The 27,229-nt window shown below is 46.6% G+C and overlaps 1 protein-coding gene across 19 annotated transcripts in view; it reads left to right on the forward strand.

Annotated features, from left to right (window-relative positions):
* The window catches only part of LOC123848764 (E3 ubiquitin-protein ligase RNF4), a 253,677-nt gene that overhangs the window by 145,780 nt on the left and 80,668 nt on the right, over positions 1-27,229 (forward strand). For 18 of the 19 annotated variants that reach the window (XR_010409238.1, XR_010409236.1, XR_010409237.1 and 15 more), the window contains 8 exons: positions 1,428-1,552; positions 7,005-7,152; positions 14,505-14,582; positions 16,045-16,157; positions 16,288-16,530; positions 18,947-19,100; positions 19,217-19,396; positions 25,884-26,135. Coding sequence is in view for 14 of the 19 variants with exons in the window: in XM_064584153.1 (XP_064440223.1) it covers positions 1,428-1,552; positions 7,005-7,152; positions 14,505-14,582; positions 16,045-16,157; positions 16,288-16,530; positions 18,947-19,100; positions 19,217-19,396; positions 25,884-26,135 (1,293 nt within the window). In the remaining 5 variants the exon portion in view is untranslated. The remainder of the gene's footprint in view (positions 1-1,427; positions 1,553-7,004; positions 7,153-14,504; positions 14,583-16,044; positions 16,158-16,287; positions 16,531-18,946; positions 19,101-19,216; positions 19,397-25,883; positions 26,136-27,229) is intronic. The other variant, XM_064584157.1, reaches the window with a different exon arrangement.

Genomic DNA, 27,229 nt, shown 5'->3' on the forward strand with positions numbered 1-27,229 from the left:
GCCTACTCCTCTGTCCCCTGGTGACTCCTGGAGAGCAGGGGCCTACTGGCTTCGTCTTTGTGTCCCTGTACCTGGCCCAGTGCCTGCGCAGAGTGGTCTGTGCTGATGTCTGTGACACATGACGTGTTCAACATGTTGTCTGTGGCCACGTCCTTAGTACATTCTTCAGCAAGGTTCTCATTCCAGAAATCGGGTGGAGTTTAGCAGCTCCCTGGCCAGCTTTCCTGTATCGAGTCATGGCAGTGAGAGGTGCTGAAGTGCACATGTGGGGGAGTGAGAGCAAGCTCTGGAAACGTGGGCAGAACGGAGGGTTTGAGGTTCTCTGCAGGTGCCGCAGGTTCCTTTCGGGGCCTCTGTCTGTCTGCAGGGCGTGAGCAGAGGCCTGCGGGCGGCAGGGCTGGCATCCATTTGTGCTGAGTGGTGCCGCCAGCGTGCCTTCAGCTCTGTCTTCCTGGTCGTGCTCAGGGACAGGGAATGCTCATTTTAACTCCTCTCTCAGCCCCCATGCCACCAGGTATCAGGCAAAACAGTGGAGTCTTCGTGTGTAGATTGTTTGCTAACGTCTGCAGGTGCGATTGTGTGGATTCACTTGGGCTAAATTATAAAAGTAGTCACCATGAGTAATCCATTGCATGGAGTATTGCTACCTAATGTTAAGCAATTCCTCCGGTTGTCAGTGGTTTAAGGAAGGAACACGTACCCAAGGATGTAAGATGATTGAAACACAGGGAGCCCTACAGCACCGCGTAGCTTATAGGCGGACGTGTGGAGTCCCACACGCACATGCTTGTGGCAAGATCTGTGCTTAGGAAAGGTACCCTCTCTATCCTGGTCACCTTGTATTGAGGGCAAATGGGTGTTCCTTTTGATGTCACTCTCTGTGATGGCCAGGACAGTCCCAAATGTTTACAAGCTATCTAAAGTAACTGATGAGTTTGCCATTGTGTATTAGGGAGAGGGAAGACCTGACCTTTCCTGGCATATTGCCAGTGGAGAAATTATTTGCATCTGCCAGAATGGGAGATTTCTCAAGATAGGCAAGAAAATGACTGCCCTTTGACATCAGAGATTTGTATGCGTTTAAACTGTTTGAAGAGTAGGGCTTTCAGTGCATTTTGGAAGCATAGTGTAAGGAATGACCATCAAACCCGTGCGTTTGTTTCTCTCTCTCTGTCGCTTCGTCTGTGTGTGTCTTACCCCCTTTCTGTGTGTGAGGGATTTAGAAGGGAGGAGAGGTGGGGTCCCGTGTGCGTGTGGCCAGAGGTCTGCATCAGGGTGTCTTCTGGAAGTACCGGGAGCGGCGACCCCTTGTCCGCAGAATGTTCTGGGCCTGCAGAGAGGGATGGAGCGGGCGGATCCTTTTGGGGAGTTTTTAGTCTTCGTCAGTTCAGTACATCTTCCATTTATTTATTTATGTTTTTAATTAGGAAAACGAACACTTGAAAAAGTTCCAGGTGACATGGGAACTGCATAATAAGCATCTGTTTGAAAATCTGGTCTTTTCGGAGCCGCTTCTCCAGAGCAACTTGCCAGCACTCCTGTCGCAGATCAGGTACGTGGTCTTCGTCTGCGTATGTGTCCGTGGTGTGACGGCGCGGTCCTCCTGCCCGTGGGGTCGCGTGTGTGTGTCGGATCCCCACCGCAGCCTGGGGGTTCCTGCTCAGGGAACGGTATCGCTTGGGCGGAAGCTCAGAATCCCCAGGGTGTACTGCACTGAAACTTTAACAAACTCAGTAGTAATGTCACTAAGATTTAACACCACAGATTCCTTGTGAATAAGGACAAGCTGTGGTAAACATAGAGTTCTACTTTGACGAGACTCAGGCTTGGCCCGACGGCTGCAGCACTCAGGTTTGCAGGGGAGACGGGGGGGGGTGTCGGAGGAGCGGGGACGGCTCCAGAACGGGCCTGACGGTGCCACGGGGGCTCCTGGGCACGGAGCGCAGGGACTTGTGTCTCTCAAACTTGCCCTCAGTGCCCCTTTTCGTGCTTGGTCGCTTCTTAGTGGTGCGGAGTATCCCTGGGGCTTCCGCACGTGTGCCAGGGTGGAGGACACCCGGCTGGGAGTGGGCTGACTCCGACACGACTCCGCTGGGAGGAGGCTCCTTGGGTGTTTGGTCGCCGTGTGCCACTGAGCCAGGTGCCCGCTTCCACGGTTCTGCCTCGTGGTGCTTCTGTCCCTGTGGACTTAGTGTGGGAACAGAGTCCGGTACTAGAGACACTTCATAGCAGCACAGACCATGGTCATCTCTGTTTAAATGTCCATGCTGTTGTTTACTTGGACCAGATTCACAAAGAAGGGAAATTATTTTGAGGTAAATAAACTATTCTTGTAGTTGACTTCCAGACCAGTCACTCTGTTTTCTCTTGAAACCCATGTATCAACCTAGTCTTCGTTTCCTGTATTCCTGAATCTTATCTGAGGGGTCAGAACTGTTCCCACTTCAGTTGGAGGGGAGGGCCTCCGCCGGAGAAGCAGTAATCCTGACAGCAGTTGGATAACGGTGACGGGGGCAGAGAGGCCAGAACAGTGTTGTGTGGGTGTGGCCAGTGCCCTGCTTGGCTCCTGACCCTCCCAGCATCCCCTCCCCCACAGCCTGCCCCCCGCCTACCCTTTTCCTCTGTGTCCAGTCTGAAAGCATCTGGCACGTTCCATGGTGGGACATGGGGACTTGAGTGTCCTGACTTCCACCTCCACCAAAGAAAGGGTCAGGAAAGTATTCAAAGTCATGAGTTTGAAATGCAGAACATGGTTTTGTCCCTAGTCACTGATGTTTACATCCACCAAAAGGCACTTTTTATGGGGGGGGTGGGGGGGAGTGCATCTTGGGAAGGTAGGGGTTCTTACAGCAAGATTCTAGGGCCTTGTACTTTCTTTTTCTGGTGAGCCAGTTAGTTTGATGGGCCTGTCATCAACTGGGGGTGCGTGACAGGGACCTGAAATGTATCCTGAAGCTCCATTCTTGGCTGTGCCTTAGTTCCAGATTGATTTCTTTCTCCCTCCCTCCCTCCCTCCCTTTCTAGACTATTTATTTGAGAGAGAGCAGAGGGAGAGGGGTAAAGGGAGAGATTCTTCAGCAGACTCCACACTGAGTGTGGAGCCTGACGTGGGGCTTGATCTCACACCCCTGAGATCAAGAGTCGGATGCTTAACCAACTGAGCCAGCCAGGCACCCCTAGTTCTGGGTTTCTTAATCACTCATTGCAAATGATGGTCAGATTCCAAAAGATTGGCAGCGTTTTAATCTTGAATGTTAATTCTGGGGTCAAGCTGAAGTAGTGGTCTTGGGGACAGGCGAGGGAGCGCGGGAAATAGAGACAGGGACAGAGCTGGGGAGGAGGCAAGCAGAGGATTCCCAGGGGGAGCTGGTGACACCGGAAGGGACAGTTCCTTTGGGTTCCCTGGCAGATTCCCTTGTCAGCCCCAACAGTAATTCAGGTCTGAGCTTTTAGTGTACAGATACCCACTGAACAACTTGTAAAAGTTTTGGGACAAATTATATACAAATACCAGCCCCTAAAGTGATGATTGCATCTGTGGCACATAAACTCTCTAGCTGGGAGTATTTTAATACTGGTCTCTGGCCCTGTGTTTGTTTAACTTTATTATTAAAGTAAAATGTAGACAGAGAAGATGACACGGAGCAGATGTGCAGCTGAAGGACTTGTTAGCGAGTTTGGCCGTGGCCCTGGGAAGTCCGTTCCTCCTGCGTGTGGCCTCCAAGCCCAGACTCCTCTGCCAGAGCTGCCCCGCGGTCCCACTCCTTCCTTGTTTATTCTCCTGTTACTCAAGTGTGCCTTTCCACAGGCTTGCCTGCTTTTTCTTTTCTTTTCTTTTATTTATTTATTTATTTATTTATTTATTTATTTATTTATTTATTAATTAGAGAGTGAGCGGGAGAGAAACAGCATGAGAGGGGAGAGGGTCAGAGGGAGAAGCAGGCTCCCCGCTGAGCCGGGAGCCCGATGTGGGACTCGATCCCGGCACTCCAGGATCATGACCTGAGCCGAAGGCAGTCGCTTAACCAACTGAGCCACCCAGGCGCCCGCCTGCTTTTTCTTTTGATGTATCTTTTGTGGTTTGTTTGGTTTTTTTTAATACAAATAATTTACATGAGGTTGACCTCATGTAAAGGAACTTAGTTCAGGGAAGTATTTCTCCTTTTTTTAAACACCTTTGCTGAGATATAATTTACATACCATTACAGTTCACTCATTTAAAGTGTACAAGTCGATGGCTGTCGGTATATTACATTACTAATTTTTGAAAATTGTGCTAAACTGTAACATGAAACTTGCCATTTTAACCACATTTAACTGTACAATTCAGTAGGATTAATTACATTCACAGTGTTGAGTAACTATCAGCACTGTTTCCAAAACTTTCCTCATCACCCCAGAGACTCTGTCACTGTGAAGCATCGACTCTCACCCCTTCTTTTCCCCGTGTCTCTTGTAATTCTTTAACTGGCAGGCCCCCACCCCACCCTTTTCCCCTTACAATTTATCTGTTGGAGAACCTGAGTCGTCGGCCCTGTGGCGTGTGCGCTCAGGGAGCACCGCACAGGCTTTTTGTCTGTGCTGCCTGAGAACTGGTGGTGGGGTCCAGAAGCTTCGTCGGACTCGTGTCCGTGCCTATGGCAAGACCAGGAGCCTCACTGTCTGCTTGTTTGTTGTTGTGGGAGTTATTAGCGATTGCCCAACCGGTTTTTATTTTAAATATATGAAATTAAGTGTTAGGGAGATGTTGAATTAGGCTTGTGAATAAACTTGCCCAAACTGACTTTATTTCATTCTCCTTATGTTGCACAAGCACACTATTTGTAGTAGACGTTACCGTGAGGATCTGTCCACGGCACAATCGTGTGTTTACAGAGTGAATATTTAGACAGTAACCTGTTTGCTGAACCACTCATGTCGTGTGACCGTGAGGACATTCCTTGTTTTCTGTCTGGATTCCAGCCCAGGTCGGCTTGAATGTAAGCCCTCTGCCTGCACATTGTGCTCTGATCACCCCATCAAAGACGTCCCAGGACCCCTGGCTGCTTTGCTCTCCATTGGTTCAAAATGGAACCTGGTTCACGGTATAGGAGAGCAGTTCTCACTTCCAGTAGAAGGGGAAGAGGTGTGTGTGCCAGGCAGATGCTGGTCCTCCTTAACATCCCCGTTTTCCAAGTGGTACAAGAGGGGCAGGGTGGCATTATGTAGAAGGCAGGCTTCGCGTGAAGCATGGAAATGCGTCTGTAATGAGCAAGGTTGTGGAAGCAGGAATGGGGAGAAAGCGGCCGCTCCGGGAGCTGCTGTGCAGCAAGACAGCAGGCTGTGTTCTCAGGCCCGACGGCCACCCAGTGGCTGTGCAGAGCCCAGAGCAGCCTCAGAGTCGCTAGATTCTGCATCTTGAGGAGTTTTGTATCCTGATGGGGCAGAAACAGCCTTAGAAGGACAGCCTTGGTGTTTGAGAGAGCCTCAGTCACTGTGTGGGTCAGTATCGATTTCTTTCCTGTCTCTGGCCTCCCCCAAACACCTGTTCGGTTAGGCCTGGCTTCTGCCTGCTTTCTCCTCGGCGTGGATTTCACAGTTGGACATGTGTGCCAATAACTTCAGCAGCTGTGAGTTCATTTGCAGGTTCTCCGTTGTACACAATAGTCACAAGTGGGATCCACCCACAGGCGGAGACCGGGGAAAGCCGTTTGTGCCCGTTGAGAGGGTCCTAATTTTAAAATTACTGTGTTGTTTATATTTACTATAAAATTATTAGATTGTGATGCAGTGAAACTCTGAAAATACAGAAAATCATGGAGAGAAATAGGTACTGTAAAACAATTCGGTGCTGCTTCTAGTTTTTTTTTCTTATGTCCACCCCCACACACATCTTTAAACATGATGCCATAGTCATATCTTTACTTAGCATGGGCATAGTTCATTTCAAAGCATATGTGTAAGTAAAGTATATGTGAATGAAGAGATGTAATTGTAAGCATCATAATAAGGCACCTAGTTGTCTGGAATCCCTTTGTCTAGATGTGCCGTAAAGTATCTTACTGATCCCCATGCGTAGCTTCCAGTGTTTTTATGTTGACACTGATGATCATTTCTGCGCGTTGCCTTTTTGCCCTTGAGTGACTATAAGTGTTGTCTTGATTTTGAAATTTCTTGTCAAGATGCCTTTTATTACAGTTGTTTTGGTTCCAGCATTAATGTATTTAGATAGTCAGAAAATGAGCAGTTTCTGATGACATGTTTGTCTGTTCACCCCCTTGTCCCTGCCACCCTGCTTGGCTTTCTGCTCTCCCCAGGCCACCCCCTGCCCCGTAGTCTCTTCCCCAGAAGTCTAGGTGTTTTCCTCATTGTTTACCGTATGTGTGTCTTGTTTTCGGTTCATTTTCTCATTTGCCGTCTTACCAACTTCCTTCACAAGAAATAATATAGAATAAATAAAGCTATAAAGTATATTTCTTTGATTGGATCGAATTTTCTGTTTTACTTAATTTGAAAACCAAGTCCAAGTTTTGTATTTCTCATTAAATGTTGTGTTTTCTTTGGGTCAGTGTATTTCAGTAGGGAAAAATAGGTTACAACTCCACATTTAGTGAACTGAACTGCTAGGCCTTATTTATTTATTTGTGGCGAGGGGGAGTTGAGGGAGGGAATCTCTAGCAGACTCCCCGCGTAGAGCCCGATGCGGCGTGTCGTCTCCTGACCCGGAGGTCATGACTTGAGCTGAAACCAAGAGTCAGACATTTAACGGACTGAGCCACTCAGGTGCCCCAAGGCCTTAGTCTTATAGAACAGTCTTACTCACCACTCATTTTTTTTCTGGGGAGCTCGTACTTCTTCGAGCTTCTCCTTTATGCCAGATTCTGTTCTGGGGTGCCTCGCGTATGTATTTGCTAATCCCTCACAGCAGCCTTGTGTGGTGTGTGGTGGTGTCCCACTTGTCACATCGGGGAGGAGGTGACGAGCAAGCAGACCCCTTTCTTTTGCTGAAATGCCTCTCTCCCTAGGCTGGGAACCACGACACACGACACGTGCAACGAGGACACATACAGCACCTTGCTGCAGCGGTACCAGCAATCCGAAGAGGAGTTGCGCAGGGTGGCCGAGGAGTGGCTGGAATGCCAGCAAAGGATCGATGCCTACGTCGATGAGCAGGTGAGTGTGTGCCACTGGATAAGGCTCGTGTGCCAGGCTGACAGGGGAGGTACAGGTGGAAGGAGTGTGGTCACTGATTGTGCAGGGGGACTGAGGCCCCGCGGTACCGTGGTGGCCTTGACCCAGCTATGCCATCTGGGGCTGGCAGCAGCTGTTCATTGGGTCGGCGTTGACCTGGTTACACCCAGTGTCACCTGCGTAGGCTGCCACCTGGCTTATTGTCACCTGCAAGAGCTTATGGGGTCTTGGGGAGCTGCTGAGTCCTGTAATTTCAGGAACCATTCCCAGAATGCTCTGCTGCTCACAGCCCCTTCTCTCTCTCTGTCTAGAGAGGGAGCGCAGGCAGAACAGAGTTGGTTGTGCTTGGCCCACGGCTAACAGGCATGGAGGAAGGCCCGAGAAGGCAGGGCGCTCCTGTTGGAGTTGGGGCCTGAAGGGCAGGGGCAGCTTGTCACCAAGAGCCTCTTGGGGACGCAGAGCAGGACTTCCAGAGGGCATCCCAGCCTGCCTGCCTGCCTTTCTAAAACCACGGGAGGGTGGGGCAGAGGACAAGCTATTCAAAACAGCCCTTTTCAAGGTAACAGGGTATAAGGAGTAATAAGGGAGCACTGACAGAGCTCTGTACTGTACTTTTTTTTTTTAAGATTTTTTTTTTTTTTAAAGATTTTATTTATTTATTTGATAGAGAGAGTGAGAGAACACAAGCAGGGGGAACAGTAGAGGGAGAGGGAGAAGCAGGCTCCCCGCCAAGCAGGGAGCTTGATGTGGGGCTCGATCCCAGGACCCTGGGATCATGACCTGAGCCGAAGGCAGATGCTTAATGACTGAGCCACCCAGGTGCCCCTAAGATTTTTTTTTTTTTTTAAAGATTTTATTTATTTATTTTGACACAGACAGAGAGAAAGAGCAAGAGAGGGAACACAAGCAGGGGGAGTGGGAGAGGGAGAAGCAGGCTTCCCGCGGAGCAGGGAGCCCGATGCGGGGCTAGATCCCAGGACCCCGGGACCATGACCTGAGCCGAAGGCAGACGCTTAACGACTGAGCCACCCAGGCGCCCCTTATTTGTTTATTTTAGAAGAGAGCACGGGGATGGGGGCAGTGGGAGAGAGAATCTCAAGCAGACTCTGCGCTAAGCGCAGAGCCTGACGTGGGGCTTGATCCCACAACCCTGAGATCATGGCCTGAGCTGATGCCAAGAGTTGAACGCTTAACTGATAGTGCCACCCAGGTGCCCCTCTATATTATACTTTTGAGACTCTGGGATTTGGGTCAGGGGTGTCCGCATCCTGCCCTACTGCAGACCCCGTGGACTCTTTCTCATTTCACTTTATAGGTATGATGGGTATAGATGCAATTCTAGTTTCAGAAATCCTTTCTTTGTTTCTCCAGTTGAACTGGGACTAAACACATAAATGCCCCAAGACAACTCTTAGAAGAAAGGAAAGACTGAGACTTTGCTAAAATTGAGAAAACCTTTGGGAATAGTAATTTCTTTTTTTTTTTTTTTTTTAAGATTTTATTTATTTGCGAGAGAGACAATGAGAGACAGAGAGCATGAGAGGGAGGAGGGTCAGAGGGAGAAGCAGACTCCCCGCTGAGCAGGGAGCCTGATGTGGGACTCGATCCCGGGACTCCAGGATCATGACCCGAGCCGAAGGCAGTCGCTTAACCAACTGAGCCACCCAGGCGCCCCTGGGAATAGTAATTTCTTGATGTATTTGTACCTGAAGTAAATGTCTATTCAGGAATATAATATAGCGTTATCACTGCTATTCTGACGGAAATGGGGTATGTTTAAAAATAACAGTATACTAAAAAAAATTAAAAATAGCAGTATACTTGTTTTCTCTAGGAAGGAAAATACAGTCTTACTTTAAAAAGTAAAGCTGAATGTATGGGGATTAACATAACAATAAAAAAATTGAAAAAAAAATAAAGCTGAAATTAAATTTATTTCTTTAAAAGTACATGTTCTTACAACTTTAAATGTTTACAATAAAAAGCAGGAAAGATTTTAGATCAGCAACCTAACTTGGCAACTTTTAAGGATCTAGGGAAAAAAGACAAACTAAATCCAAAGCTAGAAGGAAAGAAATAATAAAGATTAGAACAGATCAACAAATGAGAGAATAGAGGAAAATCAGAGAAACCAAAAGTTGGTTCATGAAGATCATCCAGGTTGACAAACCTTTAGCTATATGGGCTAAGAAAAAAAAGAGAGACTCTGATTCCTAAAGTCAGAAATGAAGTGGGAACATTATTACCGATTCTACAGAAATAAAAAGGATTGTCAGATTACTGTGAAGAGTTGTACACCAACTTAGATCTAAGTGGACAAATTCCTGGAAACACAGAACCTACCAAGACTACATCATGGAGACACAACGTCTGACTAGACCTACGACTAGTAAGGAGACTGAATCGGTAATCAAAAATCTCCCAAAGAGCAAAGCCCTGGACCTGATGGCTTCACAGGTGAATTCTGCCGAACATTTAAAGAAGAATTGACACCAGTCCTTCCCAAACTTTTCCCAAAAATTGAAGGGGAGAGAAACTTCCCAACTCATTCTATGGGGCCAGCCTTACCCTGATACCAAAGTCAGAGACTATAAGAAAAGAAAACTATATACCAACATCCATGATAAACACGGATGCAGAAATCCTCAACAAGGTGGCACCTGGGTGGCTCAGTCGTTAAGCGTCTGCCTTCGGCTCAGGTCATGATCCCAGGGTCCTGGGATCGAGCCCCGCATCGGGCTCCCTGCTCCGCGGGAGGCCTGCTTCTCCCTCTCCCACTCCCCCTGCTTGTGTTCCCTCTCTCACTGTGTCTCTCTCTGTCAAATAAATAAACAAAATCTTTAAAAAAAAAAAAAAAAAAGAAATCCTCAACAAAATACTAATTGGATCAATCAAAACAGCGTGGTGTCGACATAAAGATAGACCCTCTCGTGTGTGGTCACGTGATGCCCAACAAGAAATTAACTCAGGGTGGAAAAGGACCGAAACTAGAAGACCTAAAAATATGAAAGAACCTTAAAGACATTACTCTCAGTGAACTAAACCAGACACAAAAGGACACGTATTGCGTAACTCCACTTATATGAGGTACCTACAGTCGTCAGATGCCTAGAGACAGAAAGTGTAACTCATGGGGACAGGATTTCAGTTGGGGATGATGAGAAAGTTCTGGGGAGGGATGGTAGGGATGTTTGCACGATGATGTGAATGTACTTAATACCACTGCATGTACACTTAAAAATGATGAAGATGGTGGGGCACCTGGGTGGCTCAGATGGTTAAGCATCTACCTTCAGCTCAGGTCATGATCTCGGGGTCCTGGGATCGAGCCCCACATCAGGCTCCCTGCTCAGTGGGGAGTCTGCTTCTCCCTCTCCCTCTGCTGCTCCCCCTGCTTGTGCTCTCTCTCTCTCTCTGTCTTTCAAATGAATAAATAAAATCCTTTAAAAAAATGGTTAAGACAGTAAATTTTATGTTACGTGTACTTTACCACAATAAGGAAAAGGAAAAAAAGGGTCTTTTCTTTTTTTTCCCACAAAGAAAAAAAACCATCCTCCTTACTAAAGCAACCAGAAAATGTATTATTTTCACTCACCTGTCAAGAAATCATGATGCCATTAATTCAAATTAAGGAAACTGAGCAATTTTAGCAGCATCCAGAGGGCACCAGTCATTCTGGAATCCTTGGAGTGGACATCAGTCACTTCTAACCTAATAGTTTGGAAATTATTAGTAATTCCAAGGTTTCAAAACATCTGTAAATAATTGAGTATTCAGGGGCACCTGGGTGGCTCAGTCTTAACATTAAGCGTCTGCCTTCGGCTCAGGTCATGATCCTAGGGTCCTGGGATCGAGCCCCGCATCGGGCTCCCTGCTCGGCAGGGAGCCTGCTTCTCCCTCTCCCACTCCCCCTGCTTGTGTTCCTGCTCTCGCTGTCTCTCTCTCTGTCGAATAAATAAATAAAATCTTTAAAAAAATAATAATAATTGAGTATTCATGAATAAGTATGGACGTGGGACATGGGTGACAGCTTTGAGATCACTTGTTTTTGCTTGCTTTTTAAAATGTATCCTTTGTTTGTTTGACACATACATAAGCCTGCAGGCACCCAAATGTTCGGAAAAATTATCCCAGAGGATGTTGGGGGGGTGGTCAAAGAGGAGGTTTCTGTTGATGTTGTTAGGTATCAAACAGCTCTGGACTGGGTTCTGTACTAAAAGAAATTACTACCTTTCCTAATATCTAGTTCATTGAAAATCTTTTGTTTTTTAGGATTTTATCTTATTTGAGGCGCCTGGGTTGCTGAGTTGGTTAAGCGTCTGCCTTTGGCTCAGGTCATGAACTCAGGGTCCTGGGATCGAGTCCCGTGTCAGGCTCCTTGCTCAGGGGGGAGTCTGCTTCATCTTCTCACTCTCCCTCCCTCTCTCTCTCTAATAAATAAATAAATCTTGAAAAAAAATTTCCTGTTATATAAATTAAAAAAACAAACAAAAAAAAGATTTTACTTTAAATGGGCTCCATGCCCAGCCCACGTGGAGCCCAATATGGGGCTTGAACTCACGACCCCAAGATCAAGACCTGAGCTGAGATCAAGAGTTGCTCACCTGATGGAGCCACCCAGGCGCACCCCACTCCAAAATCATTTTTTAAACGTGTGACAGTAATTGCTGCTTGTAAGAGGAATATGTTTTTCCTGAAAGCGGCAGACATACATGACGTAAAGGGGGAGCTCGCACCAGCATTGAGTCTTCCCATCCCAGAAGATGGTGCACATTTCTGTGTTTGGGTCATGTTTTCTGTTCTGTCTGATGGTTTTATAGTTTGTGCGAATCTCATCAAGTTTATACCTGGGGCTTCTGGGGTTGGGGCCGTCTGGCTGTTGGCATTCCACCCAGTGCCCTTAATGACGCTGCAGACGTTTCTGGGTCAGCTGCCTCGAAGTTTCTAGAAGCCACGTCTCCTACGAGTCATAGTTTTGTCTCACCTTCTCTGGCATCTGCAGTTCGTTTGGCTTCAGTTAGAGCCTCCAGCTCATCACGAACAAGCGTAGCTAGTGGCACCGTTTGCTCCTCTGGCTTCACGGGGACAGCTGTGCATGCTTCCCTGAAGTCACATGCCTCCCCTGAGTACTGGTGAGTTTTTAGCGAAGGAAGTTTCTTTTTTTCTAGCTTATTTAACTTATGACGTTTGTAGACAGGAATAGGTATTGAGTTTGATTATCTAGTGAGACATGCTTACTTTCCTGGGATTAAAGCCTACTAGGTTATGATCTATATTCTGTTAACCCGTTATTAGATTTAAGTAGCTAATATTTTATTTAGGATTTTTGGGTTTGTATTCTGAGGCATCATTGAGTGTTTGTCTTTGAGACCTTGTCTGTTTTGTATGAAGGTTATGCTAGTCCCATAGACTGCATTGGGAAACTTCCCATGTTTTTTTTTTAATTTTCAGGAATAGTTTAAATTTTCTGTTCCATAAAGGGTTTGATAGAACCCACCCTAAAACCTGGGGCGTGATTTATTTTTGCAGGGAGGAGGAACGAGGACTATGGGTCTCGTACCATCTTTTCAATTCACATTACACTTTGCTTCTGTTTTGAGGTTTCTCCTTGAGGGAGTTCCACAAATTGATGTTTGCCTAGGAGATTGTCCACATGGTGTAGACAAGGGATGACGAGCTTGTGCTCAGAGGGGAGCCATCAAGTGGGGGGAGCGGTGGCTGCGGGAGAGCTGCTGTGCTCCCCCGGCCTGCCTCCCTGGCCCACTTTGCCAGGAGAGCACCATCTGCACCAAAAGGAGAAATGCCCTGCCCTCGGCCAGGAGGGCAGCGAAGGGCAGAGTGCCTCAGAGCTACAGAGAGGTCCACAGAAGCCAAAGTCTGGGCTGTTCGGCGAAATCCCAAGAGCTTTTTAATGTTGACTCAGCTATTAAAACGCGTTGGGCGGGCCCAGCAGAATAGCCCGTGAACCCCCTGCTCACAGCGTTTCTGTGGAGATGAAAGTCTACATTGTCCACACATTTCCTCCTGGGGTTTAAAGGAAACCCCCTCTGCCTGTGTCTGTCCTGTCTCATGCCCACTTTTTCCGTGGGGCCTTTTCTTCCCTTGGTCAGCCTAGGAGGGGCTCTGGAGACCCAGTGTTTTGGGGTTTATTGAGCATATTTGCTTCTTTATTTTCCCAATAATTTCTGCTTTTCCTTTAATTTCTTCCTGCTCATTTTGTTTTGTTTCTTTGGCTTCTCACGTGGAACATATACTTTTCAGCCTTTTGCTGTTTTCTCTCATAAGGTCACTGAAGCCTGTACGTTTTCTTCTACTTGTTGAGTACATCTTCTATAATCTAACTTGTGGGGCTTTCGTTGTCCATGATTTCCGTGGACTGTCATTTCAACTTGGATTTCTTCTCTCATAGTTTAAACTGGGTAAATTTTTTTTTTCAAATGCATGAATTTATTTTTTGAAATTACTCTTGTTTTGGAGGGTTTATTTAATACTTTCTTGCCTGTGGGATTAAATATGTCCCGCTCCCCTTTTTTTGTTTTAATAATTTGGAAGATACATATCCCATATTTCTCTTATTATTCTTAAGTTTTCAGTAACTACAAGAACACATGTAGATAAACATCAAGATTTAATCATTTCATAGCCTCCCCCACCCCAGTAAAACTATACCTTGAGCCCATTCTTAATTCCCTATTCCTCTCAGTTTGGTTTCTTTTTTAATTGTGGTAAAATACACATAACAGAAAACGTACCATTTTAACCATTTCTAAGGGTCCAGTTCAATGGTAGCAAGTCTGTTCCCATTGTGGCGCATGCCTCCGCCCTCCACCTTCCCCCACTGACCCCCGTCCCCCAGCCCCTGGCTCCTCCATCCACCTGCTGTCTCTGTGCATTTGACTCTGCCTGGGGCTTGTGGGGGTGGAGTCGTACCCCAATCTGCCCCTGTGGGCCTGGCTCCACAGGCGTGGTGTGACCGTCCACGCCAGCTCAGGCTGCTCGGGGCTTTTCCTGCTCAGTTGCGCATCTTCAGGTTTTTATCTCTGGCACAGGCAGGGCACATAATGGGCATTCAGTACAGGCCGAGTGCTCGCTGACTGCAGTGACAGATTCAGCTCTGGGATCTTCACTTCTTTTTTAAATGTGAGCTCCTCCTCGTTTCCCACGAGAGCAGAGCCTGGGAAAGAGGTGGAGCGCCAGGGCCTCGGGTCTGTGTCGTGCCTTCCCCTGTCTGCAGGGGGGAGTTTCTCACGTACACGGTTTCTGAAATCTCTCCTTGAAGACGCCTAGCTGGCTCTTGCTGGCACTAAGGTTTTGTTGTTTGCTCTCCTTCCTAGATGACAATGAAAACGAAACAGCGCATGCTGACGGAGGACTGGGAGCTTTTCAAACAGAGGCGATTCATTGAAGAGCAGGTGAGGCTGTGGGGAGGCTGCTCACCAGCGCAGGAGCGCTGCTCAGGGAAAAACACCACCGTTTCAAGGCCACGCTGTGGGTCTGCTCCTGCGAGTGTTGTTAATCCTCGATCAGCTTTCTCCCTTATCCCATTTCCTTCTTTTCTGTATTCCTCAAGGAAAATCCCATTTACCGAGTGACCCACGCCAGCCCACAGCCACCCAGGTCCCTGCTGTCTGGTCTCCTCAGAGGCAGCTGGTGCCGAGACGTCACGGAGCTTGGAGCAGGCCCGTTCCCCTCAGGCCCAATTCACAGGCCTCCCCACACGGGCCCAGTGTAGCTGCTGACAACACGGCTCACTCCCTCCTTCCCCACAGGCTCTTCCCTACCGCTCTGCACCCCGCTGTGGCTGCCCGGGGGCCTTGCCCCAATGGCCTCAGGGCCCTCGACTTTGGAAGCTTGCTTCCCTTGATTCTCTTCCATAAGCTGGCATCTCCCACTTTCTCTCCGGCCAGCTCTGCCCCGCCCCTTGGCCTTCCTCGGACATTGGTGGCCCTTGGCCTCAGCCCCCACACCCATGTGCTCACCCCTATGGTCTCCTCTGGGTACCCACACTGGGCTTGTTCACCTGCTCCCACCCCCCAACCCTTCTTCGTGGCTTCTAGCCTATCAGATGGCCCTTCTAGCACCACCCATCCCATTGCCAGAGCTGGTCTGTAGGTTTCTTCTCTGAAATCCAGATGCTGGCCTTATCGGCTGGAGGTTTGGGTGCCACTTTCCAGGTAGCTCCTGGATTTGCACCCTTCGCGTGTTGGTCCTTGTTCCTGCACTGGGTATCCTCCCCAGCTGGCCTTCCTCCCACCTGCCTGCTTCTGTCATGTGTCACAGATGCCTTTTAACTCGTGGGCACTCTGGTGCTGCATGTGTGTGTGTGTAGGCCTGTGCGCCTCCAGGCTATTCTGTCACGCACGGTGCCCCCCCACCCGCCCGAATACCCCAAGACTCCCTCCTGCTCAGCCCAGGGTCAGCCAGGCCTTCTGGAGGTGTTCCAGTGATGCCTGGCTCCGTGCTCTGCCCCTCACCTGGATGCCCTCTTTGCCTCTGACAGAGTTACTAACACCACCTCCTGTGCTTGGCCCTGCGTGGGTCTGGCGCCCTGCTGAGCTGCTTTCCTGCCGGGGCACCTCCCACGTCATGGTTTCCGGGTCCAGGGCCTGAGCTCCTGGGGGCTGCGGCTTAGCTCTGCGCTCCTGGTCCCTAGTGAGTACCGAACACACAGCTGATGTCGCCTTGGTGAGGCTCAGGCCTGCAGCTGCTGTGCATTTCAGGTCTGCCCCTTCCCGCCCTGTCCCACTCTAGGAACCTGTGGCCACTGGCTTCTGAGTGAGCACGGCACACACTACCACGATGACTGAGCAGCTGAACCACCTGCCTGGGGGTATGTCTTGCAAAATTAACCTCTCTCTTGATGATTTCCTCTAGCTGACCAATAAGAAAGCAGTCGCCGGCGAGAACAACTTCACAGACGCCATGAGGCACATGCTGTCCTCCCGGCTGAGCATGCCCGACTGCCCCAACTGCAACTACAGGAGAAGGTGAGCCTGCGCTGTCGTGTGGGCGCAGTGGGCCTGTGGGACCCACGACCTCAGGAGAGGCGCTGACCCTGACAGAGCATGGTCTGACCTCTCTTGGCTCTCTGGGTAACTGTCCTTCATTCCCACTCAGATGTGCTTGCGATGACTGCAGCCTCTCACACATCCTCACTTGTGGTGTCATGGACCCCCCCGTCACTGGCGACATCCACAGTCACCAGCTGCCCCTCCAAGTGGATTCTGCTCCCGACTATCTCTCTGAGATGCGCCCACCTAGCGTGTCCTCAGCAAGCTCAGGGTCAGGTTCCAGCTCTCCCATTACAATTCAGCAACATCCCAGACTCATCCTCACAGACAATGGCTCTGCACCAACTTTGTAAGTTGTGACTTTGTAATAAGATTTCAGAAATTTACGTAATCCAATAATGAGAAATATGGACAGTGATGTCTGCAGAAGTACAGATATCATTATAGTGCTTTTCAAGAAAAAGGATCCTTCATTTTTTAAGCACCTTTTAAAATACAAGGTCAGTAAACCCAAACTTTGACACTATTTCACTACCTGGAAAAGAAAAAAAAATACGGTAAATTTATAAATGCCAGTAAAGAAAAAACCATGTTGGTATGCAGGGAAGTGTCTCTTCCGTTCTGGCTTCACGTTTCCTCATTTTATTTGAGGGTGATCAGCCCGAAGTTCATTCCGCCTCATTGTCCGTTCAGAATTCATCCTGTTCCATGTCTTGCTAAAAACTCAGATGATCACTTTAGCAAGCGATTGAAAGGTTCTGTTTTCCGTGTTCCCACATTACCTAGAAGTACATTTTGTACGAGCGAGGTGGCTCTGCAGCTGTCGCCAGTTCACACTGTAGGTGAGTGGTCCCGCGTTTCTTGAGAGTTGTGACCCTGTCATCTGTTGAGGCTTTCCACTCTAACTTCTGGACGACGGTTGCACATGGATGTGTGTTTTTATTTTATTTAGGCAAACTTAGGTTTGCACTTGGCTTTTCGTAGAGTGTGCAGGTGTCGGGAGCCCCCTGGAGGTGACGGATGCCAGCACGGTTCCCAGTGGGAGGGATTGTTGCCCCGCCCTTGGGCTGCTCAGTGACTCTCAGGTTTCTCACCACCGCCATCTGGATTTCTCCCGACGACTCTGAGGCTTTCCTTCAGAGTCTGGCAGTCTCAAAACACAAAATAATTCCGAAGGGATTGGTCTGAACGCCATGACTGTTGAGCTCGAGCTGCTTTCTAGTCCTGGATACCCTGCGCTCTTTCTGGGAGCCTGCGAAGGAGGGTCGAGGGTTTCCCAGCTAGCTGTTTGCCAACCTCTTACAAAAACATACCGAAATTAAACAGTATGGTCTAATAAAAATTTATGTTGGAAAAGCTGCCGATGTCAGGTGTGGGCTCCTGGGCTGTGTCGAGTGGTGGAGGAAATGGGCTGTGGGCACCTTTTTCTGTGGGCCAGGATTGCCTGTGGTTGCGCTGCACCTCTCTCTGGTCCTTCAGCAGCTTGGGATTAATGTCTTCCAAACATGAACTGCGAGGACTTGAAAGCCTCCACGGTTGCCTTGTGGTGTCATGTTATCTCTTGGTTTGTGTTACCTCTTTCTTGGTGTCATTACTAAATTGGTTAAAGAGGACCGTGCGACTGGAGCCTCCATACTAAGGGCTCTGTAGTTTTCATGGGCTCTAGGGGAGATGAAGCTTGCCTTCATTACCTTGAGCAAATGATTTAATCACTTCATGTCTGAACCTCGGCCTCCTCATCTGTGAATCGTGGTTGTGGTAATGTTGCAGGAGTGGGTGTGAGTGTTGACCAAGGCCACAAGTTCCATCACCTCAGGTGCCAAAGGCCTCAGGAGACCTGAGCAGCCTTCACCTGGAGGGTGCTGTGGGTGCTAACTTTGGTGAGCTCCAGATTACAGCATATTGTGTTCCCTCCTTTTCCAAAAATGGAAAGGACATCTGAGTTTAGGAATTCTGGACACTCTCCTAAATCCAAGAGATCACTAATTCATAAGATTTTTCCTTCTGGAAGTTATTGTATGCGGAGCTGAAGATGGGCTCAGAGGCATGTTTATGGTCACAGCGGGGTGACCACATATGGTCCGTGCCTTGCACAGTCTGCACTGATGTGGGGACTCTGTGCCCGCCCTTTTATGCACCAGAAAAGCGTATGTTTGAAGTGGCCTTCGTGGGCTACAGACTTGAAATTTGCCTATTTTTTTTTTTTTTAGTAAATATTCCATTTGCCCATTGTTTAGATGTCTTGTTAAAGCTGATAATTATGATCATGACTGACTTGTCGAGATCTGGCCTTGTAGTAAAAACCATTTAGTATTCTGTCACCTACGTGCCTTTAAAGTTCTGTTCATCTGGCTACGTCTGAAATTTTGGTGGCTCTCTGTACCCCCTTTAATTTTAATAAAAAAATTAATTGTGTCTGCTTGGAAATGGCAGCCAACAGTTATATACCAAGGCACTTCAAGCCAAATGGAAATGCAATAATTAATCCGATTAAATTTTGGCAGTTTCCCAGATTATTTTTCTTCTTTTGGCGTTTTGTTTTCCATTCTTCTAAATAGCACAAATGGTAATCTTTCAGGCATTTTCCCCCGGTGTTCAGGTTACTAAGAGACGTTACAACGTATGCGCGGTGCTTAGGGTAATACTCTTGTAAACCAGAACAGTGTCTGTAAAGGAAATGTCTGTGCTTAGTGGGTGGTTCACTTACTGTCTCCCCCCCTCCACCGGGTGAACAGCCTCCTGGTGACCATCTCTGCCTGTCTCAGTTGTAGTGATGATGAAGACGTTGCGCCATTGTCAGCTAAATTTGCTGATATTTATCCACTGAGTAACTACGATGATACTGAGGTGGTGGCCAATATGAATGGAATCCACAGCGAATTGAATGGTGGCGGGGAAAACATGGCTCTGAAAGATGAGGTAGGGGCACGACTTCTTCATAGTGACAATAAATGGCATAAAGTGGTGTTCTGGTGTCTTATTTTTTAAAATTCTTCCATTTTGAAAAGTATAAATTACAAAGGTTGTTTTTAAAGTCCCCTCAGGTAAGCAGTACCAGTAGTAGTTCTTCAGAGGCTGATGATGAAGAGGCGGATGGCGAGAGCAGTGGGGAGCCGCCAGGAGCCCCAAAGCAAGACGTAGCTCTAAGCAATGGGAGTCCCAGGAAAGAGGAAAGTAAAGTGGACAGTCCACCCCCATCTTACCCTACTCAGCAGGTACGATCTCATTCTCCCGAACTTTGTGCTTTGCCAAGGGTGTCTTTCTTTGTGTATATTTTCTCTAAAAGTGAGTGTTATTGAATGCAAAATTACGTTATCTTGAATAGCTTCTGAAGATTAGAACTGGAGAGGATTGAGGCATGCTTATAAAATACACAGACATGATTCCTAACCCCGTTTTCATCTTGTTCCTCTCACTTGAATCCACTCGACAGTCTTGATTTTGCAGCACCCCAGAGTCACTCCAGACATTTAGCTGTAGTAGAGGTATTTTTTGTCTGTAAAGAAGCAAAGGGACGGTTTTTTTTAATAAATAATGGAATGTTAAAATTTCAGAAAAGGTTGATTTTGTAAGGGAGGTTTTTTTCTGGTGGATCTCTGTTTTTCTGTTAACCAAAGGTGAGAGTACATCAGGAGGTGACTGTTTTCTCTTAGAGACTCCTAGTTTTATAAATAGATGCTCACGTAGTTCTCATTTTTTTTTTTTTAAGATTTTATTTATTTATTTGAGAGAGAGCATGCACTTGAAAGGGGGGGCAGAGGGAGAGGGAGAAGCAGGCTCTGCCCTGAGCAGGGAGCCCGACGTGGGGCTCGATCCCAGAACCCCAGGACCATGACGTGAGCCGAAAGCAGACACTTAACAGACTGAGCCGCCCATGCGCCCCGCTCACATAGTTCTTAAATAAAAGGAAGAACAAATGAAGGTTGGGGTGCTTGGCTAATTATTTTCCTTAATAGGCAGTATAGATCCATAGTTAAACAAGAAAGGCGACATGAAAAGGTATTCCCTTGAGAAGTCTGGCCCTGGCGTCCTTCACCATCTGCCCTGCCCAGCACCTACCCATCCCCAGTTCTAGTCCCAGTAGGTAACCAGTCTGCCTTATTAGTGTGTCCTTCTGGTGTTTGTTTATGCAAATGCTCATATTTATTCTTCCCCTTTCCTATGACAAGGCTTATATTAATGCACACTCAGTTTCCCTTGCTTTTTCTCTCACCCTTATATCCTGACTGATTCTGTACGGAGCGCACTTCCTTGTCCTCGTCTCCTGCCCTCTCTGAGTGCCGGCAGGTGGACATACTAGAATTCTCTTTTTCTTTTTAGTCCCTGCTCATGGGCACTTGCATTTGCTTCCCTTTGTTTTCCCTATATGCTATTCAGTGAGCAACCTTATACATCTGACCTTTCCTACATTAGTAGGTCTGTTCCTAGGATTGGTCACCAGTGGTGGCTTCTCTGGGTCAGAGTGTGATGGCCTCCCCTGCCCCCCAGAAGAGGATGACATCACAGTCCTGGGGTTTGGCCAGTCTGGTGAGAAATGGCAGCCCCTTGAGATTTGTCTTCCTTTCATTTCCCATTCCATCTTATTGTTGAGGTGTCAGACTTTTTTATATGTTGTTGTAAGTCCTTTATAAGTATGTGATTTGCAGAGATTTTCTCTGGGTCTGTGGCATGTCTATTAGTTGTGTGGGTTTTTTCTGTTTTTTTTTTTTAAGATTTTATTTATTTACTTATTTGAGAGAGAGAAAGTACATGCACGCATGCACACAGGGGGAGGAGCAGAGGGAGAGTTAGAATCCCAAGCTGACTCCTTGCTGAGCACAGAGCCTGACTGGGGGCTCGATCTCACAACCCTGAGATCACGACCTGAGCCGAAACCAAGAGTCGGATGCTTAACCGACTGCACCACCCAGGCGCCCCTGTCTGTTAGGTTTTTTATGGTATTTTTTTGAAAAGCAAAAGTTCCTAATTCTGGTGAATTCTAGTTCCTCGGTTTTTCCTTTTATGAATCGTGCTTTTGATGTCATATCCAAGAAAACTCTGTTTTCTTCTACAAGATTTACAACTTCAGCTCTCACTTGAGGTGTGGTTCATTTGACTCAGTTTTTGCTCATGGTGTGACGTGAGGGTCTATAGTCATCTTTTTACAAAAGACGTCCAGTTGTCCCAGCACCATTTGTTGACAAGACCCTCTCTTTTCCTACTGAATTGCATCAGCCGTTTGTTGAAAATCACAGAGCTCTAAATGCAAGTGTTTATTGTCTGCACTTTGCACTCTCTGCTCATTTGGCCTGGGTCCTTTCCCATAGTGTACGTGACCTGCTCTGTAGTAAGTTTGGACAGCAGGTAGGGTCTGCCCCCCAGCTTGGTGGGCCTTATTGAAAATTATGCAGGCTTTTCAAAGTCCTTTGTGTGTCCATGTAAGTTTTAGAATCAGCTTATTCTACAAAAAAGCCTGCCTGGATTTTGATAGAGATTATATTTCTTGAATTTACTTGATAGAATTCACCAGCAAACTCCTCTGGGCCTACTCTTTTCTTTGTGGGATGATGTAGATCAGTTTGGGGAAAATACTGTCTTAACAAAATTGAATCTGTCAGTCTAGGAATGTGCTGTATCTTTCCATTTTAATCATCATTAATTTCTTTCAGCAGTTAAAAAAATTTCTAGCCAGTAGGTCTTAAACATATTTCCTAAATTCTTTTTTTTTTTTTAAGATTTTATTTATTTGAGAGAGAGAGAGCACAAGCAGGGGGGAGCAGCAGAGGGAAAGGGAGAAGCAGATTCCCCGCTGAGCAAGGGAGCCTGATGCAGGACTCGATCCCAGGACCCTGAGATCATGACCTGAGCCTAAGGCAGACATTGAACCAACTGAGCCACCCAGGCGCTCCTTCTTAAATTCATTCTTAAGTATTAGATGTTTTTGATTCCGTAGTAAATGATATTTTCTAATTTCAGTTTTCAATTGATTGTTGGTAATATATAGAAATACAGTTGATTTTCAAATATTTGTCTTATGTTCTGCAGCTTAAACTTGTTTGTTCTTTGGTCTCTCCCCCACCCCTCCCTTTTTTTTTTTGGTTCGAGTCCTTTGGATTTTCTACATGCAAGATCATGTTGTTTGTGAATAAAGACAGTGTTACTTTTTCCTTCTCAACCTGGATATTTTTAATGTCTTACTCTTGCCTGCCTGAGCTAGCTAGAACCTCCAGCACAGCACTGCGGAGAAGCAATACAAGCACCCGTCTTTGCCTTGCTCCTGGTCCCAGGAGGGAAGCATTCAGTCTGTGAATAGGATGATGCATGTTTGCCATGGATGGTCTTAACCACACTGAGGAAGTAAATCCTGTCAACTCATTTCCTCGGAGTTTTATCATGAACGTGTATTGGGTTCTCCAAATGCCTTTTCTGTGTCTATTAAAGTGTTCCTGTGGTTCTCATCCTTCGTTCTTTTACTGTGGTGTGTTGCATCAAGTGATGCTTGGGTTTGTTGTTTTTTTTTAAGTTGACTCCATGCCCAGCGTGGAGCCCAGTTCAGGGCTTGAACTCACGACGCTGAGATCAAGACCTGAGCTGAGATCAAGAGTTGGCTGCTTAACTGGCTGAGCCACCCTGGTGCCCCTGATTCTTGGATGTTAAGCCAACCTTGTGGTCCTGGGATAAATCCTATTTGGTCATGGTGTATAAACTTTTTTTTTCTTTTGATATGTTGCCGGATTGGTTTGCAACCTTTGGTTAGGATTTTTGCATCCATGTTAATAAAAGATACTGTTCTGTAGTTATCCATGCTTGTAGAGTCTGTGGCTTCGATATCAGGGTAATACTGGCCTCGTAGAATGAGTTGGGAAGTGTTAATTCTGCCTCTATTTTCTGAAAAAATTTGTCTAAAATGGAGATTTCTTTAGTAGTTGATAGAATTTACCAGTGAAATCCATGGGCCTGGTCTTTTCTTGTGGGAAGATACAGAATTACTAATTGAAATTTTGTTTACTTGTTATAGGTTTATTCAGATTTTCTATTTCTTTTTGAATTTAAAAATTTTATGTGTTTTCCCCCATTTCATCTACATTTTTTATTTGATGGCATGGGATTGTTTATTGTATTCTTTTATGATTCTTTTAATTCTGCAGGGTCTGGAGTGATGTTGATTCCTGACTTGGGTAATTTTGTCTACTTTTTTTTAAACCCTCAATCTAGCTAAAGAATTGTCCATTTTTGTAAAAGAAAAAAATGGGTTTTGTTAATTTTTTCTCTGTTTCTCTCTTTATTTCTTTGATTTCTATTCTGATCTTCATTATTTCTTTCCATAGACTTTGGGTTTGGTTTGTTCTTCCCTTTCTAGCTTGTTGAATCTAAGCTTAGATTACGGATTTTAGAACTTCTGAATTTACTGAGACCTGTTTTGTGGCCTAACATCTGGTCTGTCCTAGATAATGTTCTATATATACTTGAAAATAATTTGTGTTCTGCTCTTGTTAGATGGAGTGTCCTGTGAATGAAAGTTTGGTCAAATTATAGCATCATTCCAGTTCTCTGGATCCTTCCTGATTTTCTGTCTGGTTCTAAAAATTACCGAGGGACATACTGAAGTCTTCACATATCACTGCTGAACTGTGTGTTCCCTTTTCAGACCAGCCAGATTTCGATTCATGTGTTTGGGACGGTGTTGTTGAAGGTGTATATGTGTGTTATTGTTACCCCTTCTTGATAAGTATTGACTCTTTTGTCGTTATGAGATGCTTCTCCGCTAGCTCTTCTCATCCAGAAAGAGTATTTCATCCCATGTACAGAGTCGCTCCTGCTGCCTTAGGATTACTGTATGCATGTTATCTATTTTTTCATCCTTTGAATTTCAGCCTCTTTGTGTCTTTGAATTTAAGATTGGTCTTTGAATCCTTTAGTTGGGTCTCGTATTTGTGTCTTGTCGATCGATCTCTGCCTTTTCTCTGGAGGGCTTCATTTATGGTTTAATGTAATGATCACTATGGTATGTGCAACTGGCACTTTGCTCTATTTCCATAGGTCTCATGGTTTTTGTTCCTCTGTTCCTCCTTTACTCCTTTATTTTTTTTTTAATTTTTTTTAAAGATTTTATTTATTTATTTGATAGAGACAGTGACAGAGATAGCGAGAAAGAGCACAAGCAGGGGGAGAGGCAAAGGGAGAGGGAGAAGCAGGCTCCCTGTGGAGCAGGGAATCGGACGTGGGGCTCGATCCCAGGACCCTGGGATCATGACCTGAGCCGAAGGCAGACGCTTAACGACCGAGTCACCCAGGCACCCCTACTCCTTTATTTTGTATTAAAATATTCAGTGCACCATTTAAATTCTGCTGTTCTTTGGTCTTTTTAGTTTGGGGTTTTGTGGTGGTTTGTTTTGTGTATGTGTGTGCCATGGTATTTCTTTTTTATTATTATTAACATATAATGTATTATTTGTTTCAGGGATACAGGTCTGTGGTTCATCAGTCTTAACAAGTCACAGCGCTCACCGTAGCACATACCCTCCCCAATGTCTATCACCCAGCCACCCTATCCCTCCGACCCCCCTCCACTCCAGCAACCCTCAGTTTGTTCCTGAGATTAAGAGTCTCTTGAATGGTTTGTCTCCCTCTCTGGTTTCGTCTTGTTTCATTTTTCCCTCCCTTCCCCTATGATCCTGTCTTGTTTCTCAAATTCCTCTTATCAGTGAGATCATATGATACTTGTCTTTCTCTAACTTATTTCGCTTAGCATAATACCCTCTAGTTCCATCTACATCGTTGCAAATGGCAAGATTTCTTTCCCTTTTTTGATGGCTGCATAATATTCCTGTGTGTGTGTGTGTGTGTGTGTATGTGTATACACCATATCTTCTTTATCCATTCATCTGTTGATGGACATCTTGGCTCTTTCCACAGTTTGGCTATTGTGGACATTGCCACTATAAACATCGGGGTGCACGTACCCCTTCGGATCACTACGTTTGTATCTTTGGGGTAAATACCCAGGAGTGCAATTGCTGGGTCGTACGGTGGCTCTATTTCCAACGTTTTGAGGAACCTCCATACTGTTTTAGTTTGTTTTTAGGGCTGCTAGGAGTTGGGACTGGGAAGAGTCCCAGGCAGGAAGGCCAGGCCCCCTCTGCTCTTGCCTGATATTCTGGCAGATTGGCATGAATAAATACTTCTTGATTTGCTTTTTCCCTTTGATTTTCAGATCCTCAAATGGTTGCTTTGACCGTTGCTTTCAGTTTTACCCTTGTTTTAAGGGAGAGGAGCCACTGACTGCTTCATGTCACCCTCGATGAGTCCCGTCTCTGGTGCCTCTCACAGCATCTCCATGTAACCACTCATGAGCTGCGTGACCCCGCAGAGCCCACACCAGAGCTCCGTCCTCCTCAGCCCGGCTCCCCCCTCCCCTCGGCCACCCTTGCCAGTCCCCTTGTCCCTGCACAGACAGGCACAGGCACAGATGGGTGTGGCTACCACCTCAGTAGACACCTGGCCGGGGAGCAAGGTGTGCATCTCTTGTCTCTGTCCCAGGCTCCTGGAGTCCCTTCTGTACTTTACAGGGAGGGCTCTGGACAACTCGAGGTGTCCCATGAGCCCTGTCCTCTTTGTAGTGGCCACGTAACTGCTCAGCAGAATGTGACTGACTTTAGTTTAATTCACACCATTCTTTGTTTCACTAAATAAGCAGGTACTTTTTTTTTTCTCTTCTTTTAGCCTGAACAAGCTCCGAACACTTGTGAATGTCATGTTTGTAAACAGGAAGCTTCCGGACTCACGGCATCAGCAATGACCGCAGGAGCCCTTCCCCCGGGCCATCAGTTCCTGAGCCCAGAGAAGCCCACCCACCCTGCTTTGCATCTTTACCCTCACATCCACGGACATGTGCCTCTGCACGCGGTCCCACACCTGCCCCGTCCTCTCATCCACCCCACCTTGTATACGGCGCCCCCCTTCACACACAGTAAGGTAAGTCAGGGCAGAGAGGGCCTGGAAGCTCACCTGTCACTAAGATCTTATAAGAAGTGCATATTGTAACAAACAAAAATCCATAAATTGGCAACTTGGATAGGACCAAGTCTGCTCTTGATAGGAAGGTCTGCAAATGTCTCCTTTTACCGTAATCTTAAGCTCTCAGAATTTTGAACCTTCACAGCTGTAAAAACAATCACGAAAGTCATGGTTTACCCCTTCAGAATTAGCTAGAACATAAAGAGTTTTCCAAGTGATGGTATAACGGGTTGTAGTTGGGGGAACTGCACACCGAGCCCTTCTGCTCACCCAGACACCAGTTCACTTCTTTCCTCACGGCCTCCTGGGGCCTGGCTCTTTTTCTTAATGTTGCCTGGGTAAAATGTGGAGAGTACAGCACGAGTCCTCTGATACTCGCTGGGCTCTATAGTGTCTGAAATGATTACGCTCTCTAAGCACGAAAACGAAGGGCTCGCCGAAATGCAGAGGCTGAAAGGAGGAATCCTAAGCGTAACGGAGAGAAGGCCGCAACGCCGTGCAGGCTGTTGGGAGGCGGCTGCCAGGCACAAAGGAAAGGGCCTCCCAGACCAGTCTGTTCAGAGAAGTGAGCATGTAGAAAAGGTTTGCTTTTTATGTAGTTCTTCTCAGAGAACCCCATACTTATATTTTCGTAGCTTAAACTTTGCAGTGAAATTTTTAGTTTTCCCCAAACTCTACAGATTTATTATTTAAAATAAAAGTGATTCTCAGCTGGGAGGAGGACATGGGATGAAAGGGGCTTTTTCAGACTATAGGAACATTTTCTTTCCCCAAGGGGCGTTTGCTGTGAAGTGGGGTGTATATAGCCCATCAGTGGGCTTTGTTGTTTATTTGCTGGGGAGGGGCATCTAACCACTGATTTAGAATAGAATAGAATCAGTTTGTCATGTTCTATTGTAGTAAGTACTTGGAAACTGCCCACATTTATGCTTAAATTTTATTAGATTGAATATCGCTCAGTTTGGACATTTAATGATGGCTTTATTAATAGAGTGATTTGAAATACCGTTTTTCCAGTGTGTATTCAAAGCCAGGCTATCTTCGTGGTCTGC

The sequence above is a fragment of the Mirounga angustirostris genome, unplaced genomic scaffold, assembly GCF_029215605.1.
Source record: "Mirounga angustirostris isolate CCGP_5_RB_7025 unplaced genomic scaffold, mMirAng1.0.hap1 SCAF_2, whole genome shotgun sequence".
NCBI classification, from domain to species: Eukaryota; Metazoa; Chordata; class Mammalia; order Carnivora; family Phocidae; genus Mirounga; species Mirounga angustirostris.